General features: G+C 37.4%; 1 protein-coding gene across 3 annotated transcripts; it reads right to left on the reverse strand.

Moving 5' to 3' along the window:
• Positions 1 to 264: 264 nt before the first annotated feature.
• SPDL1 (spindle apparatus coiled-coil protein 1) lies at positions 265 to 21,347 on the reverse strand. Of its 3 annotated transcripts, XM_030825193.1 has the most exons (12): positions 21,092 to 21,347; positions 16,587 to 16,763; positions 13,903 to 14,079; positions 11,585 to 11,779; positions 10,839 to 10,988; positions 10,641 to 10,739; positions 10,452 to 10,562; positions 8,423 to 8,563; positions 6,455 to 6,558; positions 5,880 to 6,067; positions 3,412 to 3,757; positions 265 to 973 (listed from the first exon to the last, which is right to left on the reverse strand). In XM_030825193.1, exons 2-12 carry the CDS (start codon positions 16,743 to 16,745, stop codon positions 826 to 828), a joined length of 1,818 nt encoding a protein of 605 aa, XP_030681053.1. In that variant the 5' UTR covers positions 16,746 to 16,763; positions 21,092 to 21,347; the 3' UTR covers positions 265 to 825. The 3 variants fall into 3 exon arrangements, with proteins under 3 accessions (XP_030681053.1, XP_030681050.1, XP_030681052.1); XM_030825190.1 differs by lacking the exon at positions 265 to 973 and having other exon boundaries at positions 1,795 to 3,757; XM_030825192.1 differs by lacking the exons at positions 265 to 973; positions 21,092 to 21,347 and adding an exon at positions 20,814 to 20,905 and having other exon boundaries at positions 3,213 to 3,757.
• Positions 21,348 to 21,697: the final 350 nt, after the last annotated feature.

Consider the following 21,697-nt stretch of genomic DNA (forward strand, 5'->3'; position numbering starts at 1 on the left):
AGTATGATCACAGCTCAACTACAGCCTCGACCTCCTTACTGGGCTCAGATGATCCCACCACCTCAGCCTCTGCAGTAGCTGGGACTACAGGTGTGCATCATCATGTCCAGCTAATTTTTTGCATTTTTTTGTAGATACGGGGTTTTGCCATGTAGCCCAGGCTAGTCTCGAATTCCTGGGCTCAAGCGATCCACCCGCCTCAGCCTCCCAAAGTGCTTTTTATTCCCTTTTGATAACATCCTGTTATCTATAGAGAGTAAGAGATTTAAGGATAAATCACTGCAGTTTTATTTAAAATTTTAGACAAAATTTAAATCATGTATATAAATACAAAGATGAACATTGGTTCTTTAAACACTGACAAAATCCTGAAACAATATAATGCATATATTTTTAGCCACATTTCCTATTTTTACAACATAGTTTACAACCTTCCTATTTTTACAACATAGTTTAAAACTATATAAAAAAAAGTACATAGGAAAATATGATTTAAGCGTTCTCAAATACATGGCTCTGAGGGTAGATTGTTTTTATCATTTAATCCATATACAATGCAGCAAATAGACACATTAATTATAACATTTTCCTTCAGTTAATAGTTTATTCACTGTCATAGAAGCTCCATGAAGGGTCATCACTTAAGAAGCTCTCCAGGTTAGAGTCAAGCAAATTCTGAACACTTGGTCAAACGCACATGAAAATGCCAGGTCCTGGCACAATGAATAAATAACCCAGAAGGTGATATACGTCAGATAAAGACAATCTTAAGCACCACAGTAACTTTCGAGGCAGTGGTACAGTACTCTTATTAAAGAAAAGTCTTTACTGTTGAGGGCACTGGGTCTCTGGAGTAGATTTAGAAGACACATATAGAATAGGGTGTGATTTCTTACAAGTTTCTTTTTCCAATTTGCTTGCAGTTTCTTTTCCTTCTTTAACTTCTGTTTGAAGCTTTGATTCAGCAGCTAACCTACAGGCATTAAAGCATCCACTCTGAATTCAAATGTGGTTATGAAGGATTGAAGAAACAAACCCCCAGTATAATGGACCTCCAATAAGGCATGGTATTCAAGGAAAAAAAATAGTTGACTCTAATACTGTAAGAATATTAAGTCACTGCCTCTCTAAAAGAGTCTTTTTATATCAATAGGCTCAATTATTATTATTATTTTTTGAGACAGAGTCTCACTCTGTCACCAGGCTGGAGTGCAGTGGCATGATCTCGGCTCACTGCAACCTCCGCCTCCCGGGTTCAAGCGATTCTCCTGCCTCAGCCACCCGAGTAGCTGGAACTATAGGTGTGCACCCCCACACGCAGCTAATTTTTGTATTTTTAGTACAGACAGGGTTTCACCACATTGGTCAGGATGGTCTGGATCTCTTGACCTTGTGATCCACCTGCCTCAGCCTCCCAAAGTGCTGAGATTACAGGTGTGAGGCACCACGCTGGGCCAATTATTTTTTAAGTCTAAAGAATATCTTTAAAAAGTCATGGCAAGGCCTAAATTAAAGAATTAAAATATGACAGGGCACCTATCATGATATGCACACCTAACACAAAAACTGAAACGTTACAGCAATATTTTAATGTTAACATGACATACAAAAGGCAAGACAAAAATAACATGGAATCTTGGGCTGCATGAATAGATGTCTACTTGCTTCATATTAAAAAATTTGAGTTTCAACTAGTAGAATAAAGAAAAGATAAACAGTAGAGAGATATTCTTAAAGGCATGTAAAGATTCTTGGTAACAAGAACACCAATTAGTTTTGTAAAGCATGCAATAGTGAAGTTCCCAATAAAAGCCGTATTTATTGTTCCAAAATTATCTTAGGATTGTGTATCTAAGTTAAACAGGCAGAAAACAAGAGTTGGAAACATCTTAAGTTAGCAGATGGACTCACACACACACACACACACAAATGTTTTGTGGTATTTTATTTTTTGTTTAACAAGACAAAAAGTTTCCAACGTGCTACTTGAGTCAATTAGCCACATACATTTCCTTAAGTGATTTTTTATCAAGCAAAAAAAGGCAGAAAAAGGAATGAAGACAATACAGATAGCAAGGCTGGCACTTAGCAATTCTGGAAATCCACCTCCAGAAATATACACTGGTCAAGGATGTTTATACAATGCATCACATATAAACAGGCATAATCTCCTGGATTCATTTCAGAACTCTTTGAAACCATGGGTATGTGGCAGATACTCATTTGAAGTTACTTTTTCCTTAAGAATGGCAAGCTTTTATTTTATGTGACTCAGAGGTTATAACATTATATAAAAATCCAAGGAGGGAGTAATAAATTATTATTCCTTATAATAATAGCAGCTAACATTGTTAAAGTGCTTTTACTGTTGAGTATTTAGTGGCACTGAAGACTTGGAGAGAAATCAGATAAAACATAAAAGGAAGCCCTTTTACACTGGGCTGTCTTACTCTCTCTACTCAAATGCACATTAGTAAAATGTCTTATTAATCTGTCTCTACTCTTGAAGACTAATGTAGCCCTAGTAGCACCTTCAACATCTCATTTCATAGGAGATAATCCAGGCTAGCTATTGGCACATCTTTTTGAATGTCTAGATATTTGTTTTAAATGCCTCTAACAATCCCACTGCATGCAGACATCCTTCATCTTTCTTTTACTTTCTTCAATTTCCTCATTCACTTCTCCTGCTGCGCACATCCAGAACTCGAGCCTCAGCCACTGCTACTTACCTTTCCCTTCCATTCACTTTCTCTTACCTTCTGACCTCGATTATTTTTATTTTTTTAAAGGACTAAGCCCTTGGGACATTAATTCCTTCAGGCACACATATCTGACACTATTTCTTTTAGTCACAAACTCAATTATGCAGAAACTAGAGGCTTTCAAGTTTTGGAAACAATGAAGATGAGTTAGCTTTGATAGGTAAAAATGTCAAAATAAGTATTAAAGCCCATTTTTGAAGGCCTAGGATAAGCAACTTCAAAAGACATAAAAAAATTCACCTACGTTTTCTAGAAGGCTGAAATTTCTTAGACTACTGGAAAGCCCTTTGAGAAAGTAAGTTAATTTTTCTTTCATGGCCATGCTTGAACCAGGAGAAAAATAACAGTACATTTATTCAAACTGATAAAACATTCAGAGATGTGTTAGACTGTGATATTTCCTTTCATGAAACAGAAACGTGTAACTTTTTAATGTGATTGCCTTATTCAGGAGTCCTTTCCCTTTGCAATCAGTTTAGTCTTTCTTAAAGTTCTGGAAAAGTTGAAGGTAGGTAGATGAAACTGAGGAATTATACTGCATGCAATAGTAAGAAAGTAGATAAAGAAACAGACAGCACAGTTCATGCAGCGAGAGAGGAGAGATGGAGAGGTCTGCTGGCTGCCTGGAGGAAAAGAGGACACTGACCTGGGAGAGTTAGGGGTGTTTCCACTTCTTTCACTTAAGGCCTCAGCGTCAGCGGGAACTCCTATGAGTTTCACACATTTCTTTTCCTTCTTTAGCTGCATATCCACGGGCAAATTTTTGTGAGGAGAGAGACTGACTACTGGTGTGTGTATAGAAACTGATTTTTCTAATTGCAAGTTGTTATCTTCTAAACTGTTAGGACAGGACTGTGTCTCATCTTTCTGAGGTGGTAATCGATAAACTTCTCCCCCGACAGCACTGTCGTTGACACATGCGACTTTAGAGGTGGTTATATCCACAGGCAGCACCTCACGCCTCTTTTTAAGTACAGGCACTTCAACTGTCTCTGAGAATAAAAACGAGTGGGAAAAAGAAAAAATCTAAGAAAACAAAGACACAATCAACACAAGAAGCCAGAATTAGTTATATGTGTACCCTTTTTCCATTCTTTTAAAATGCAACCATCTCCTCACTGAAATGTATTGTTTGTGTCTACCTTTTATTCTTTATCATGGAATCTATATAAACTATATATTTTAAAGTTTATTTGGCTATATATTTTTCCTTGGGAATTCAATATTTTGACTCTAGGCATGAATGCTTCAGTGTTCTCTTCTGATGTTTTGAAAAAGGTGGTTCATAAGATCTCAGTGTGGAGATGAAGAGACAGTGGCAGAGTCCAGGTTCGAATCCTAATCCTCATATTTGGCAGTCATGTCTTTGGGGAATTATTTAACCTCTCTGAGCTTCATTTTATCTGTAAAGTGGGGATTAAAAGAACCCACTTCACTTGGTATTGTGTGTTAAAAGGATTAAATGATAAGAATAGGCCAAACTTTCTGAATATTGCTAATATATGCCTGTTAGCTCTACCTACAAAATATAAGCAGAATCAGACTACTTTTATGATGGATACTTCCCTAGTCCAATCCTATCATGTCTCATCAAAGACTACTGCAATGCCTTCTATCCTCATGGCCTAATATCATTCTATCTAAACAGGTCATACACACAGCCACTGAATTAACTGCTCTAGTGTCTTTTCCCTATGCCCATTATCAATGTTTCATTTTCAACATCAAAATGTTCGTAGACTCTGAGGAACCCTGGTAGCACAAGGGGTTGCTGTTTTTGCTCTACATTGTTGCTTTTAGACCATGATTTCCCCTTTTTCGGGCACTGCTCCTTTGAAACCCACATTATCAGGATTCACTACCCTGCCTCCTGTCTATTTGCTGTGTTCAGTTCAATAGATGTTTGAAATTCATAATGGATAATTGTTAATCAGGGGAGCCTATCAGAATCATGGAAGAAAAAAAAAAGAGTAAGAGCAAGAGAATCCTTTTAAAATTGTGTAAAAACCTTCCTATTTTTGGCAACCTCCACACTACTGTTAAGAATCATAGCAGTTCACTGAGACAATATGAAGAGAGACTGAGGCATGTACAGAGTGCAGGGACAAAAACTTGTTGAGAATCCTTAACCTAAAACATGTAACACTCTTTCAGGGAAGGGGTGTTGTAGAACCATCACATTCTTTAGACTCCTTCACACTTGGCCTTTTGTTTTTGAATTTATATACAGTAAACTTCACTCTCTGTAGTATATAAGATGCAGAGACTGTATGGTTAGGTTACTTTCTAGCTCAGTCATTAGACTTGCTAGATATTCCCTAATATGTTTCACTGTTCTTTCCTTTCCCCCGCCTTCTGGTGGAGAATGGGGTCTTGCTATATTGCCCAACCAAATCTCAAATTCCTGGGCACAGCTATCCTCCTCCCTCTGCCTCCCCAAGAGCTGGGATTACAGGCAAAGCCACCACGCCTGGCTCACTGTTCTTCCTTAATAAAAGAATTTCCAATATTTAGTTAGGAACATGGCCCCTGAGAATCAAGACTGCATTTCTCAGCCTTTCCTGTCAGCAGGTGAGGCTGCATGACTAAATTCTGCTCAACGGGATGGCAGCAGACCAACAAACACAAGAAGCCTGAATCCTGACAGCGTGGAGTGCTTTCCCAGTCCTGGAAGGCCTCCTCCAGACTTCCATCAGAGGCAGAGATAAAGACCCACCTTTTTAAAGTCTCCATTACTTTAGATTTTCTATTAACAGTCCTACCTCATATAGCTTCCAAACATCAGCTGCTTCAACATAATTAAACTATTAGGTATGACATAAAATACTGTAATCTTAAAATGGGAAAGTCTCAAATCTCAAGTTTCTACTATACAGTATGATGAATTTAGATGTCCAAAAAGGATACATGTTATATTCATGCACACCCAGTATCCAGTTCTCTCTGAATTTACCTACCTATTTCACACAATAAATTTGCTTTATTAACTACAGGTATATAACTACAAATGAGTTTGTAATATATTTGCATAAATCTATGGTAAGAAAATAATTTGATATAATTTCTCAGGATTACTCATAATTTAAAAGACAAAAATATATAAGACATATATACCTTCAGGTTCATATTTTAGTTTCAATTCATCTAGTTTAGCTCTCAGTTTCATATTTTCACTTTCTGAAAGCTGGAGGCATCTTTCATTTGCAAAAAGTTTTCGCTCAATATCCAGAGCCCGTTGGCTCTCAAATAATGCTTTCATTCGCTGTATGGACAATTCACCTTTAGTGCTTTCAATTTCTTTGCTATGATAATGAAAAAGGAGAACCAACGAGTATTAAAATGCATATAATAAGTGTAGTGGTATAAATATTTCATTGCATATTTGAACTCTTAGTTAAAAATACATTTTTCTGGGGTTTTCAGTAACAAAGAAACAATAAACAATTTAAATAATCCTTAACAATAGTAGTGTTAAATCTAAAAAATACTCGTGCATTCTTGAAAGGAAATGGACAGAGCAGGAAATAGTCTTTCAAATGTACTCACGCACGAATATCTCCACAAAGATGATTTTGTTACCTTTTCGGAAAATTTCCTTTGGCAATTTCAAAAAACCTTTGTAGTCACTGACACTACTGTAATAAGCAAGTGACATGTCCATCTTTCCATCCACCAACTCAGACACTTACTTTAAGTTGTCCAGCTTCATCTGAAGTAAATCTGTATAATAGGTGTTATCTTCCAGAGCACCAGAGTCGACTGAAGGCTTAGATTCCATATTTTCATATAAATTCTTAAAAAAGCAAAAATTTGTATTACTTAAATAACAAGTAAGGTTGGTGTATGTTTATTAATAATAGCACCATCACTTCCTGAATTTATATCCCTTGGCGTGTACTACGCTAAGAACTACGCATTTAACTTATTTGCCTTCTGAAGTCGGTAAAATAATTAACATTCCTCTCTTACAGATAAGGAAACAGGCTCCAAATGCAGAGGAAAGTAAACCAAGAAGAGAGAATCTGAACCCAAATCTAACTCCAAGGCCTAGGCTTCTAGCCTTACCTACATGCTCTGCCTTCCCTATCCTGGCTTTTAAAATAGAAAAACAAATGCCTGCTGGATTGAATTCTGGCCTTTGTAACAAAACCATAAACTGGAAAAATATGAAAGAAAGATGAGAGCCTTACATTTATATTTGGTGTACCCCTCTTCTGAGGTTCTTCCCCCCCACCCCAGGCAAGAATGTAGTGCAAGCTCTTCTGAGACTGATGGAAACTATACATTTCTCTAGTGGGATAAAAAAGGTAAATCTGCTTAAAAACTTGAAACAATTTCAGGTTATAAATAAAATTCCCCTGATTTAAGGCCATAATTTTCAAAGTATAGTTCTGAGCCCACTGATGGAACACATAAGGCTGCCAATTTAACCAAATCTTTAGTTCTTTCAACAGTTTTTGTCAGACACAGAAATAAAGTTATGTAAACTTAAGATTTTATGACATACTAATGGCTACAATTTAGAATGCCTAAGAGGTTATTAACATTTACAAAAATTTGTCATTTAAAACTTTAGTTCATTAGGAGGTTAATGAAGATATCAATGTTCCCTAAGTTAATTTATAAAATCTTAATTGCATGCAATTTTAATAGAAAGCTAACAAGCTTTTTTTGGTGCTAGACAAGATGTTTGTAAATGAAAGCTAACATTCAAAAATAGACAGGAAAATACTGAAAAAAATAAAAAGTATAGTGAGGAAACAGTCCTACCAGATAAACATACTTAAAAGCCTTTATAATTAATAAAACAGTGTGGTACTGACACACAGAGAAGCAGACCAATGGGGTAGACAGAAAATTTAGAAACAGACTCAAGTATATAGGGAAACTTGATGTATGATAAAGGTTTCAACTCAAATCACTGTGATCAAGATTGAATTTTTAACAAATGACTCTGGGACAACTGCCTACCTGTTTAGAAGATAAAATTAGATTTATACCTCAAATTATATACAAGAATGAACTTCAATGGGGATCAGATCTCCAAATGTAAAAAATGAAACCACACACGTACTAGTAGGAAACATGGGTGAATTCTTACACACACACACACACACACACAAATGCTTACACAAATACCATTCTCCACTAAAACAAACCAATGTTCCTTGAAGAAATGCTAATCCCAGAGGTGGGACAGGTGAGCTAGGAAAACCCTGTTGTGCCATAGAGTAAGGAAGTATTCAAGCAAGAGCACTTCGACTACCAAATCTGGGACAATTTGAGTATCAGAGTAAATAAAGCAAGCAATGGATTATAACTCATAGGATAAAATAAGAATCCATGAGGCTATACTGATATAAATAAATGAATGAGTAAGTGAGGAAAAAGATTTTTATTTTCTGTCCCTTTATTAAAATTCCAACTAATAAATATAGAAGAAGTGATGGAATTACCCATTTAGCAATCATCACAGAATTATGTTTCAGGCAAGAATCACCAATGGATGTTTAAGTATAAGGAGAAACAGGCATTTACTTAGTCTCAAAGTATCTCCCACAAGATATTTATTAATAATTTAAACTTAAAATACAAACCAAATTTTAAGGTATTCAAATCAAAATTTGGATGTGTGTTTTTTTAAGTGTTATACATACCTTAAATTTCTCCAGATTTCTAATTTCACCTAAAAGATGTTTTATTTCACCATTCTTCTGCTCCAACATGGCAAGCAACCGTTCCTGCTGCTCAAATTCAGTTTGAGACCCTTTCATCTGTAGCAACGTGGCGATTTGTAACTAGAAAAATAAAATTACCGCCTCTAATAAAATTAAGTGAGAGAAAGATTCTGATAACTACTTTTTTGATACAATTCATAGCTTGTACTATATTACTTTGAACTCATTTTGGAAACTAAACTAATTAGCTATTTCTAATCTAATAATAAATTTTTTTGTAGACATAACATTTCAATACTTATTTTGACTACTTATGAATGATAACTGAAGTCTGTAATGTAATTATTTGTACTTTTGTGAAACATAAAACTGACTTGCATGGCTGTGGTCTGAAAGCACACCACTGAACTGGTAAGTAAGCCTGGCCAAACGCTGCAGACTGCTTATCATAAGCACTCGCTCTTATTAAGGTTCTGATGGGTTTCTCAAAAATTTTAATTAACTTTAATTAAGTGAGGAAAACTAAGCTACTGACAGCCACAAATGTTAGATTCACAAATGACATGAAAAGCAAAGATAAAAGGCTATCTTGGTATACTGGGGTAATCTTCAACATACCATGTTTTAATTTTTTTAGAGCAGCACTCAACTTACCTAATTATACCTCCCCCACCCCAAATCTGGAGTTGCAAAGCTACCAGGGGGAAATTAAGTAGACTCTAAATCTAGCATTTCTTTCTGCCTTTGGAAATTTCTGGAGTTGAAAAGAGTGCCTATTAGTTTAAATATAGTTTTGAGTAAAACAAGCAATGATAGGAGGTTACAGATGACTTTTAACATTTTAAAGGATATCCTTTTTGTTCCTGTTCCAAATTGGAGGCTAGGTCCACTTAGCCTAAGATTCAGAATGCTTCTAGTCTCTGAAGATAGTTTGGGACATCATGCAACATTGGTAGATTAAAAGTAACCCCAACAAATACTGTAAGAAAACTAAAGTAAATGTGAGAAAATTTATAAAGGAATACTTCCCAGACAGGGGAGAGTCTCAGGAAATGAGGCAGCACAGTCTGGACATCCTTAGAAATAAAATTCACAGCTGTTGCTCATTAAACACTCATTTGCAAGTAGCAGGTAAGTATTTTACTACACTTTCATTTAACTGTAGGACAATTCTAAGAGGGGGTTCTATCATCTCCACTTAATAGATGAGGTACTGACACTTTGAAAGTTAAAATACTTGTCCAAGATCACAGAGCTAGCAAGTGACAAAACTATGATTCAAACCCAAATCCACCTAACTCCCAAGTTTAATCATTAACCTTTCCCATTTCTTTGGCAAAGCCCATCATTCTGAATAAAAGGAAGGAAGCCTTTCCAGATTCCAATTACCACCTCAGTAGAGTGAGGCACAATGGATGAAGGATCAGGATTCTAAGGACCGTTACAATACTGAAATCTTTCTAATTTCCACATGTTTTTCTGCTACCTCTTATTTGGCTAGAATGACAACCAACAAAACCCGTAAAATTAAAAGGGTCTATATGCTTGACTTGAGGGGCTAAGGAAAGGGAACCCTGAATAATCCAAATTTCACTCCATAATAAGCCTTGGTGAAAGAGCAGAGGAAAGGTGAGGCAGCGAGTTTCAGCTGAAGTAGTAACCCTAGGGCTATGTTTGGAAAGACATCAGGCCAAGAATAAGAAATAAATACTTTTCTTTCTTCTACTCCACAAAGAAAGATTTAAGTCAAAGCTAGTGAGTAACCATTAAAACAAACAAACAAAAATCATTGCTAAATATACTATTACTAAAAATTCATTCCAAGATTTTTAAAGTATAAATGAATCTTTTGATTAATTTCAAAACTGATTTTTTGAAATCATGCAGTTCTAGAAATAACCATATAAGTACACTCCTTGCAGGAAAAGCTAGTTTCTTTGATGTATTTGTACATGTAATCGTGACACAAAATTTGTTTAATAAACCTTTGGTAGTGATAGTTCTATACCTTCATTCTCTGCATCTGTTCTCTGTTAAATACATTTTGCTTCTTTAGTGACTGATATTTGACTTTCATACTGATAAGCTGACGTTCCATTGCTGCCCTTCGATCTTCCACCTACAAAATATTAACATGCTTAATTGTTCTGGTAGTAAATGAAAATACCAATTTAGTAGTTAGGATACTTATAAGTACCTCTGCAAACAAAGAGTTGCCTTTACTATTGGGATCCAAGGCTTGCTGGAGTGCCTGGTCCAACTGTACCTGAAGATCTTGATTTGCTACACGAGCTTTCTAAATTCAAAAGAAAACAATTTAGGCAACAGAGATTAGATTAGCAAGAAAATAATTTATGATAAATTGGAAAATATGATGTTACTGTAATCACAGTACCTCTAGGGCATTATAGTAAGAAACTGCTTCTTTTTCTCGCTCCTCTTTTTCCTCTTTAAGCCGGTCTACCTGGCGCATTAGGTTAGTAATAAGAAGTTCTAGCTGTTCTTGTCTGTATTGTAGTTCATTCACTTCTTCTTTGAGGGTGGTCTATTTAACAGGAATTGAAAAGGAGGAAATTGTCTTGAATAATCTTTCATTTGGCAGCTGCTCAGTTTATCTCAGTTGTGGTTCACATCCAAAATTAAAACTAAAGAACCAGTCAAAAGCTGTCAGGTACATACTAAAATAATAGAAATTACTATTACTGTTAAATTTTTCAACAAGGAAACAAATGGATTTAGAGACTGCCCTTTTTCCTCTATGAATTTCAGGCTTTAATTTTTAATTAACCCTAGCTTTCAATGAAAAAACCAAGTTCACATGCATTTCAACTTCCACTGAGCCAACGTTTTACACTGGGCTCTTATGATAAAATCTGGGATCAGAGTATATGCTTCTAAATTCTTCCAGAGGTTTCATTAATCTAAAAGAAAGGCTGCCTTATATAATCATATAAGCTAAAGCTGTATTATGAATGAAGTCACCCACCTAAAAAAAACCCATTTTTTAATTAGTTAGATGCAAGTTCGGTCAAAAAATGTTTCAGCCTTCAAACTAGCTCTTAAGAATTATTACCAAAACATGTAAAAATATGCCAGAAAAAAAGAGAGAAAACCCTGAGAAACACATGCCATAAAAATTACCTTCATACTCTCCATTTCTGTCAGCTCAATTTGAAGAGCCAGCATCTCTGAAGACATGCTTTCCTGCACACGTTCAGACATTACGCGCAGTTCCTCTGATTTACAAGAGAGGAGTTCCTTCTGATGATCTACTTGGTGCTTCAGTTGCTTTTCACTAAGCCTGGCTTCATCCAATTCCACTTTCAGTTTTTCTATCTAAAGTCAAAAAAAAAAAAAAAAGTCGTAAATTGAAACTTTTTTCCTTCTAAAAAAACATCACTGATTGAACGAAACTTACTGAATGATGATACTATTGGAGTTTCCTATTTGCCCAAGGCTAGGCATCTTTTAACAGATAGTGACACACCTTGTTTAATAAACATAGAAATAATCCATGAGTAATCAGGGTGGGTCTGATGCCTCAGAAGCAATCTGGAGGCACTATGATGCTGACCACTTGGCTACTGTGTGAAGAATGAGTGGCATGAAGAGAAACAATGGAAGCAAGCAACCTGGCCAGAAGGCTACAGCAGTAGTCCAGGGAAGAGATGATGAACGTCTGGACTGGAGTGGCAGTAGCGTCATAGATGTTTTGTAGCTCAAGTTCTTAGAACTTGATGAATTAAATGTGAGAAATAAGAGAAGAAAAGGTATTGAAAAAAACTCCAAATTTTGGCATAAGTGATTTGAGAAAATCAGTAAAACAAAATATTTCACTAATTTACTCTTTGCTCCACCAAAAAAAAAAAAAAAAAAAAAAAAAAAAGGCCATCTCTATAATTAGCCTTACCTCAGTCCCTGAATCCTCCCTATATTACTCTTTTTTGTTTAGGTGATGAAAACTTTTGCAAAAATAAAAATAACAACCAGCAGGGGAAAAAAGCACATCATTATCAGTCATTAGGGCCTCAAATCCGACTAGTTTCAGACAAGCTGGATGATATTACCTGTCAGAATGGTATGCAAGATGATTATATATTACACAAAGGTATATTCAGATAGCTATGTTTGTTTTAGTGTATACTAGGAAAAAATAAGCAAGCTTAAATATGTAATTTTGGCCAGGCACGGTAGCTCAGGCCTGTAACCCCAGCACTTTGTGAGGCCGAAGCGGGTGGATCACGAGGTCAGGAGTTAGAGGCCAGCCTGACTAACATGGTGAAACCCCGTCTCTATTAAAATACAAAAATTAGCTGGGCGTGGTGGCGTACACCTGTAATCCCAGCTACTTAGGAGCCTGAGGCAGGAGAATCGTTTGAACCTGGGAGGCGGAGGTTGCAGGTGAGCCGAGATCATGCCACTGCACTCCAGCCTGGGCGACAGCGTGAGACTCTGTCTCAAAAAAAAAAGAAAAAAAAAAGTAATTTCATTGATGTTTCTTAAAATCAGTAAACATTTAAAGAGTCAATGAGAAATTAAGTAATAGTATAGGTGGTATACAGAAAAAGAAAAATCTTAGACGCTGCTATACAAGAAGCTGAAAATTGGACAACAGATTTCTGAGAGAGGAGGACAAAAGTCAGGCAAGTTTTGGTAGACAGGTGTCTGGAAAAGTCAGAGTACAGACTATACACAAAGCAGATACATGATAAAAAGTTCTGGATTCCTTAGAAGCAACCTGAAAGCACTGGGTACCTGGGAAAAGGGAAAACCACTGACCAATCATTTATCTTGCATTTATGTTTGAAATGGAGCCAGTGTAACATGTTGTTAGACTATGTAGTGATTCAGTGACACGGCCTTTGGAGTCAGACAGCCTCGGTTCAAATCTAGATGGAGAATTTCTAGTTCTTGAATTGTGTCCAATTTACTCAGTCTGTCTAAACACTGGCTCTCTCATCTAGTATATGGAGATAATAATGGTACCTTCCCACAGAATTATTTTAAGAACTGGATCACATATATTAGTTTATCTTCAGTAAACAACTATGAAGTGTCATTTGTAATGCACATTAACTAGTAAGAAACTACTGGCCTGTTTTACAGAATTACAAAGCATACCACTGACTGCAGGGAAGGCTAGGAGACCAGGCTTTCTGCAAGGGGACTGCTGTACTCACTATCAGCAAGGAGGCCATGCTAGTCACTAAACTAAACCCTCACAAATATCCAGCAACCAAAATTAAATAATTGTATTTAATTAGTAGGATATAATTTATACAAGTCCCTTAGACAAACTCTTGTATCTCAGTGTTCCCACCTCCAATATTAAGATAAAGAAGACTTAGATCTTGGCTATTTTGCAAAGCTGACACTTAAGAAAATCTTTATCATCTAAAGTTTACAGATGGCTGCATAAATATGGAATATTTTGCGCTGAAATACACAGATATCCCAACCTTAGTTTTTAGTTCATTCACTTCCTGTCCATGGCTTCTGCTTAGTTGTTCTTCCAATTTCTCCAGGTGCATTTTTTGTTGTTGTTTAATAGCTTCACATTCGCAGCTCAAACTTTCTAACATTCGACTCTTGAGTTCAACTTCTCTTTGAAGGGTATATTTTTCTTGTTCATAACTCTGAAAACAGATTCAATTACAATTCTATTACATAAAAATAGCCTAAAGCCGTTACATATAATCAGTTTTCAACTTCAATTGTTTCATTTTTATTTCAAGCATTTGCTGCTTTCCAAATAACGAAGACATGTTAAACCTGGAATAACTTTGTAGTTAATCAGTCTTAATAAACCCCAGAGGTGTATTTCGAGACTATGTTAAACCCATGCAAGGGATACCTTACTGCTTCTGTGCCTTGTCAATGAAGTAAAATGTGCTCCATGGTATGTCAACATGTCAAGTCAAGTAATCTCTGCTAACAACAAAAAAAGATTTAACAGCACTTAAGCTTTCCTCATGAGAATTATTAGTTTGATAATGAGATGCTCTACTTGTAGCTCTGAACACAATGTAGTAGTAATAATAGTTGAAAAAAAAGAAATACTGAATTAGCCTTTACTTTCAGAATGTAGTCATCTGAGAAATGTTCACAAAATGTCTATCAGAATGAATGCAGTGCTGAGACAAAAGGAGTAATTAAAAGGGCTTTTGCTTACTCACAGGGAAATTTAGACATTAAAAAGGTTATGAGTATGAACTCCTTCAAGAGGCTTTAAAAAATGTTAAAATATTCCCCTCAAAAACCATTTTATTTTAAAGGAAGGCAAAGAGTATTAACTGTTAAACACTGAAATTTGACAAGTTATGATTCAAAATGATTAAGTATAATAGTTTTATTTTCTATTAGTGATATTTGTAATCTTTACTTTGCCTTTATGACTTTGCACTCAGTTCTTGGTTTACAACAGTACTATGTAGAAACACAAAGGTTGCCATCACTAGTTATTTTTATCTGCTACAGATATTTTTTACCTGCCATATTTACAATGTTGAGATTCAAGTTTAAATATGTTACTGAGCATTTGCTAAATTACCCAGATTTATTCATTCATTCTTTTAAGAAATAATTGTGTGGCAGGCATTCAGGATAGTGAACAAGGCATACAAAATTCCCTCTCTCAGGGAGTTTATAATCTAGAGATAATCAGCAATGCAGATAACTAAGAGTGAATCAGGGCCGGGCACAGTGGCTCATGCCTGTAATCCCAGCACCTTGGCAGGCCGAGACAGGCAGATTACTTGAAGCCAAGAGTTCAAGACCAGCCTGGCCAACATGGTGAAACCCCACCTCTACTAAAAACACAAAAATTAGCCAGATGTGGTGGCACACATCTGTAATCCCAGCTACTCAGAAGGCTGAGGCAGAAGAATCTCTTGAACCCAGGAGGTGGAGGATACAGTGAGCCAAGATTGCACCACTGTATTCCAGCCTGGGCGACAGAGCGAGACCCTGTTTCAAAAAAAAAAAAAAAAAAAAAAAAAAAAAGTGAATCACGGCAACTTTACATTACATAGTAAGTGAATCAAGGCAACTTTACATTACATAGTAAGGGCTGGCCTCTCTGCTGAGGTGACACTTAACTGAAAGCTGAAGTCTGAGGACTCAATCCAAGAGCAGTGAGGAGTAAACAACTCAAAAAAAGGCAATAGCTGGTGTAAAGCCCATAAGGGAGGACTAGCATAGTCAAGAATAAGGCAAAGCAGTTTGAGGTGAGGTCAGAAGCTTGGCAGGAGTCAGGTCACATAGGGATCTACAAACCCAAGGATGGAGCTCAGATTTTGTTGTAAATACAATCAGAAGCTGTTGAATGGTTTTTAGCAGGGCTGTGGCATTACCTTTGGTATATTCTTCCATGGCCACTTAGACGCTGAGTGAAGAATGAATGGCATGAACGGCAACAATGGAAGCAGGCAACCCGGCCAGAAGGCTACAGTACTTGTCTAAGAGCAATGACGGTGATCTGGACTACAGTGCCAGTAGCAAAGATACATGCTTTGTAGTCCAGTTCTTAGAACTTATTAATGAGTGAAATGTGAGAAATAAAGGGAAGATATTGACTAAAAGTTCTAGATTTTTGGTATATAAAGAAACCAAAAAGATACCAAAAATCTTTGGTATATAAAGATTTTTGGTGTTCAAGAAACTGAATGCTATTACATTTACTAAATAAGCTAAAGAAAATCGTAAAAGAATATTTGGTTAATGGACAGGGAATCCACTCTTCTGTCTGTGTTAAGTTTGAGAAGTCTATCAGTGGGCAGTTGAACACAAACCTAGATTTCAGAGGGGGAACTAAGGGCTTGGTGTAGTGTCATGGGGCACTTAGATGTTTAGAGGTCTAAAACAAGCGAGGTCATCTAGGAAGTGTGCAGACAAAGCAAAATCTGGTAGTAAATGTGGCAAAGAGAGTAATGATAACTTGATCTTTCAAACTCTGAATACACTAGGTTGGAAAGAATAACAGGAATTCATTTAGTTCACTCTTCTTTAACAGGGACGGGTCAGGGAGGGAACTAGATCTAAAATCTTCAGAAAAGAATAAACTAGTACTACTACTAACTGCTAAACAGGACAAATCTTCAATAGCTAAGCACACTCTTGCAGACAGAGGAGTCCAGAGTCCTACCTCAGTCATGGTCATCATTTCATTACGACATTTATCCAACTGATTCTGTAATTCATTTTGACTCTCTACTAGTTGTAAACCATACTGTGCAGCTTTTAGTCGCTCTTCTTCAGCCTCTTTGAGCCTGCATCGAAGATCTGCGATTATATCTGCCTCCATGTTCTTTTCTTTAGCCAACTGTAAATAGAGGAAATAAAACTACTTAAGCTTATACAAAAAACTCCATACAATAATATCAATAATAGAAGAAATATATCTACTCAATACTACTGCCATATAAAAACATTAAAATTTTCTTCCTGACTAATAAGTAGTCAAATTTGCATTCTTGTTCCAAGAGCAAGAACTGTTCTGACAATTCTGTTACTGATTTGGGATTAAAAATTAAAGAGCGGAATAGAATACATTTAATTTTGCTTCTAAACAGTTCACCATCAGAAAACTGTTCAGTTGTTGTATGCTAAGCTTCCAATATGTTAAGGTAAGGTTGGTCTCATAATTGGACCACTAACCATATAATCAAAATTAAGGGAATAACAAAAAAAGTAATCAAGAAACCTCACAGTAGCAGGTATGGTGGCTCATGCTTGTAATCCCAGCAACTGGGGAGGATTACTTGAGGCCAGGAATTCGAGACCAGCCTGAGCAACATAGCAAGACTCCATCTCAATCAATCAATCAATAGAAATAAGGTGGGGATGGTGGCAAGCCCCTGTAATCCTAGCTACTTGGGAGGCTAATGAGGGAAAACTGATGGAGTTAGAGGCTTCAGTGAGTTATGAACATGGCAGTGACAGAGCAAGACACTGTCTTGAGAAATAATAATGATAATAACAATAATACCACCAGAAAAGGAAGGTCTGGGTACTATAAATACATAAAATATAAAAAGGCAGCTGTGAATAAGGCTCATAAGGTAAAGTAAGGAATATCATGTCTGTAATTTTTCACAACAGTGTTAACTTCCTGAATATATTAAATCTGCTCTCCTGGAAAGAGATTCACTAGTATTTTTCTAGTTATTCATAAAAGTATGCAAGAATAGAAACCATATCCATAAGAATTAAAGGATGTTGCTTTCACTCTAGATTTATAAACAAAGACTTAAACATTATATATAGAAACATTCCACTTTAATCAACCTTACTAATTATCCTTTACTATTTGGTCCCAGCCTCCTAAGCGAGACTCAAATTCACCTTTGCCTTCAAAGGGCACCAGGCCATTACAAGATGTTCCCCCATGTCTCAAGTCAATGTGGTCATTCACTGAACAAGTATTTCTTGAATGCCTTATATACTAGGTTCCATTCTGGGCAATTCAGATTCATTAGGGAACAAAATGGACGAAAAAAACCTCCTCCTTCATGAAACTTACATTCCAGGAGGAGAAGATAAACAGTAATAGAATATCAATAAATTAGAAAGGGGAGATGAGAAAAAATAGAACAGAATAATAATCTGGGAAGAAGAGATAGGTGATGTAACCAGGAGGCAGAAGATGAGAGAATCAGCCATGCAGCTATTTAGAAGAAGAATGTTCCAGCAAGAGGGGAATCCTTAAGGCAGGAAGAAGCCCAGGGAGTGAAATTTGGCTAAGAGATAGTAGAGAGTGGGCAAATCAGGCCATTATAAGGACTTTGGCTCCTACTCTGGGTGACATGGAAAGTCATTCCAAAGTCTGGAGTAGAGGATCTGATATAATTTAAAAGAATCATTTGGGCTGCTATGTTGACTAGTTTAGAAGGGGAACAAGGCTGGAAGCAGAGACCATGTGAAATGGCTCAGACTAGGGTGGCAGCATAGGAGGCTGTGAGAAATGGCCAGATTGTGAAAGTTTTGAAGGTAAGGTCAATATGATTTTCTGAAAGATACAATTTGTGATGTGTGAAAAAGGGAAAAGTAAAAAATGCCTCCAAGCCTTCTGGCCTGAGCACCTAGTGAAATGGAATTGCCATCAGCTGAAGCACTGATGTAACTAATGTTTTGGAAATAAAATCAGGAATTTGAGTTTTGAACATCAACTATGACAAGTAGGCAACTGGATATATGAGAAGAGGAATCTTGGCTGGATATGTATATTTGAGAATTATCAGTCTATAGAGGATAAAAATATTTAAAGAGAAATGGACCAAGGACTGCACCCTGTTATGAGGTAGGGAAGAAGACAGTGGAGAATCAGGAGTGACCAGTGAGGTAGAAGGAAAACCAGGAGTATGTGTTGTCCTAGAAGGCAATAAACAGTGTATTAAGGAGGTGAGAGTAATCAATCATGCCAGATGCTGCTGCTAAGGCAATTAACGTGAGGGCAGAGAACTGGCCATTGAACTTGAATTCCTGGAGGTCTCTGGTGACAAGAACAGTTTTGATATACAAGTGGGGGTGAAAGCCTAACTAGAATGCCTTCGAGAGAGAATGGTAGGAGATAAATAAAGACAGCAAGCACAGGTTTGCTGCAAAAGATAATGGATAAACGGAGCAGCAGTTGGAGAGGAAGCAGGGACAAGTTTTTTTGTTTATTTTTAAGATGGAAAAAAAAACAGTGTTTGTAGGCCATGGGATAAATCCAGGAGAGAAGAAACACTGATGATCTAGAAGACACTGGAGAATTGCTAGTGATGTCCCTGAATAAACAGGATGAGGTTTAATGTAGAGAGACTGGTTTTAATAGAAGCATGGATATTTCATTTAAAGCAAAGTACATGAGTTCAGATGCTGATAAGCAGGTACAGTGGTGGAAGTCTGTGTAAGTAACCTTTTAACTGCTTCAACTTATTAATGAATTAGGAAGCAAGCTCTTTAACTGAGAATGAAGACAAGGGAAGAGATACAGAGTTTTAAGAGAGAAAAAAAGGTGTTCTAGGTAATCCCAGCTTGGCAGTCACTGCTCTAAAATGCAAGACCTTTTCAAAGCCTGTACATGATAGGGCCAGCTAACTAAATGTTGTACTGTTTACAATAACTTACATTCGTTGAGGATTTACCATTTGCCATGCTAAGTGCTTCAAATATATTATCTCATCTAATTATCTTGATGAGCCTGAGTTAAGTAAATACTGTCATCTCAACTACCAAAACAAAAATAGGGTTAACCTCAAGACATTCCAGCCAGGCATATCCAGAGAAGCCAAAAAAAACTTGCTCTAGTTTATTCAAAAGATTTGCTGGAATTCTTATTGTGTCAGACATTGTCCTAGTGTTGACAACACAATGGTAACCTAAAACAATATTCCTGTCTTCTTGAATCCTACAGTCTATTAGGAAAAGACATTAAATCAAGTAATTGAACTATCAAGTTACAAGTATGATAAGTGCAAGAGAGAGATGTATGCTACCTGAGCCTGTAACAAGGGGGAGCTGTCCTAATCTGGGGGGCAGCGCGTAGAAGGGAACATGGACAAAAAAATTTTCCTGAGGAGGTAACTTTTCAGCAGAGGTGTAATGGATGAGAAAGAGTTAACCTATCAATCTACAAAGAGAGATAGCCGTGGTTGATTAAAAACTACTAATGTGTGACAGACATTGTGCTTGGTGCTTTATATACATTCTTATTCAATCTTCTCAACAACTTCAAGAGGTTGAAGGTATTTCCCTCATTTCACACACGTAAGCTGAGGCATAGAAAGTTTAGGTAACTTGCTTAGGGTTACCCTCAAGTTTAGAGGCGAAGTGTGATGGGAACTAGAATCTACCTACAAACCCTGGTGCTGCAACCATTTTTCTGTCCTGCTTCTCAAAAATATAGCACACACAAAGCATTTGGGAGATAGGAAACTCTGGGAATCAAACTGCCTGAGTTCTTACCCCGCCTCCACTACTCACTGGCTGCATGAACTTGGACACGTTATTTAATTTCTTGTTTAATCATCTATAAAGACAAGCACAATAACACTCACCTAATCGGTTATTGAAAGGATTAAATGAGATAACGAATGAAAAGCAATTAGGGTAGAATCTGACACGGCTGAGGCAGTGCTGTCCAGCAGAAATATAACGCGAGCCATGTACGTGATTTTAAATGTTCTAGGAGCCATCATGTTTTAAAAAGTAAACACAGATGAAAAATTAATTTACATATTTAACCAAATATACTCAAAACATTATCATTTCAACATGTAATCTTTATAAAAATTATTAATGAGGTATTACTCTTTGTGTGCTATCTCTGAAACCCAGTGTGTATCTCCCATCTGCACCATTTCTCAGTTCGGGCTAGAGGCTACCGTACCCGCACAGCGCAGATCCAGTGGCGGTTATCGTTTTGAGGACCCGGCAACCGACCCGGCCTTCCATATTTGTCCAGAATCTCTGAGGGCGGCGAGGCGGTCCAACGGAAGATTAGACCGGCTCGGAACCCAGTGTATAAGACCCCAAGGTTCCGGGGAAGGAGATGTTTCAGCTAAAGGCCTCGGCCGAGACCCCGGCCCTTAGCTTTCTTTAGGGCCTGTTCGACTCTCCCCACTGCCGCTGTCCACACCCACCTCCCACCAGGCCCCTTGCCCCTACCTCTCACGCTGGTCCCCTGCTGCCGCAGCCAGCGGCTCCTAACGGGAGCTCAGGGAGTCCACATTCAGGACGCTAACTCCCCAGTCGCCGGCCCATTCACTCAGCTAGCTCCCGAGTAAGCGCCTGGGCTTTTTGAATGCAGTTCCCGCGAGAAGTCCCACGTCTCACGAGACGTCCGCGCAAGCCGCGCGTAAAGGAAAAACTAAGAGAAACGCCCAATGGAGCGCCCGCCCCCTCCTATAGCTACTGCGCATGTGCGAGTGGCGCGCCGTGGGCTTGGCGCAGGCGCATACGTGGCTCCTTCACATAAATTTTTTCTTGGGCTGGTTTCCTGCACGTCTTCTAAGTATTTGCTTTTAGTTTCCGTGTTTTGGTGTTTTGTTTGTTCATTTTTTGTTTTTTTTTGTTTGTTTTTACGACAGTGCCTTCTAGGGGAACAGTGTCGCTGGGCTGGGCGGTGGAGAGTCATCTTTGGCACCATCGTGCGATCTCATGCACCCTACCAGTGGTAATACTGGCGTTAATATTTGAGTTCCCACCATGTGCTACAGTTTACAGATTATCTCAGTTAAGCCCGCAGATATTACTCCTCATTTTTTACAGAGA

The sequence above is a fragment of the Nomascus leucogenys genome, chromosome 2 (genome assembly GCF_006542625.1).
Source record: "Nomascus leucogenys isolate Asia chromosome 2, Asia_NLE_v1, whole genome shotgun sequence".
Taxonomy (NCBI): Eukaryota; Metazoa; Chordata; class Mammalia; order Primates; family Hylobatidae; genus Nomascus; species Nomascus leucogenys.

Bases quoted from the DNA above. Each gene is read 5' to 3' on its own strand.
- SPDL1 (XM_030825190.1), bottom strand. From the start codon at position 16,745: ATGGAGGCAGATATAATCGCAGATCTTCGATGCAGGCTCAAAGAGGCT. The intron at 11,780-13,902 runs GTTGGGATATCT...TTTTGACTTTAG, and splicing joins TGAATGAACTAAAAACTAAG to ATAGAAAAACTGAAAGTGGA. The intron at 10,740-10,838 runs GTACTGTGATTA...TTTTGAATTTAG, and splicing joins CTTACTATAATGCCCTAGAG to AAAGCTCGTGTAGCAAATCA.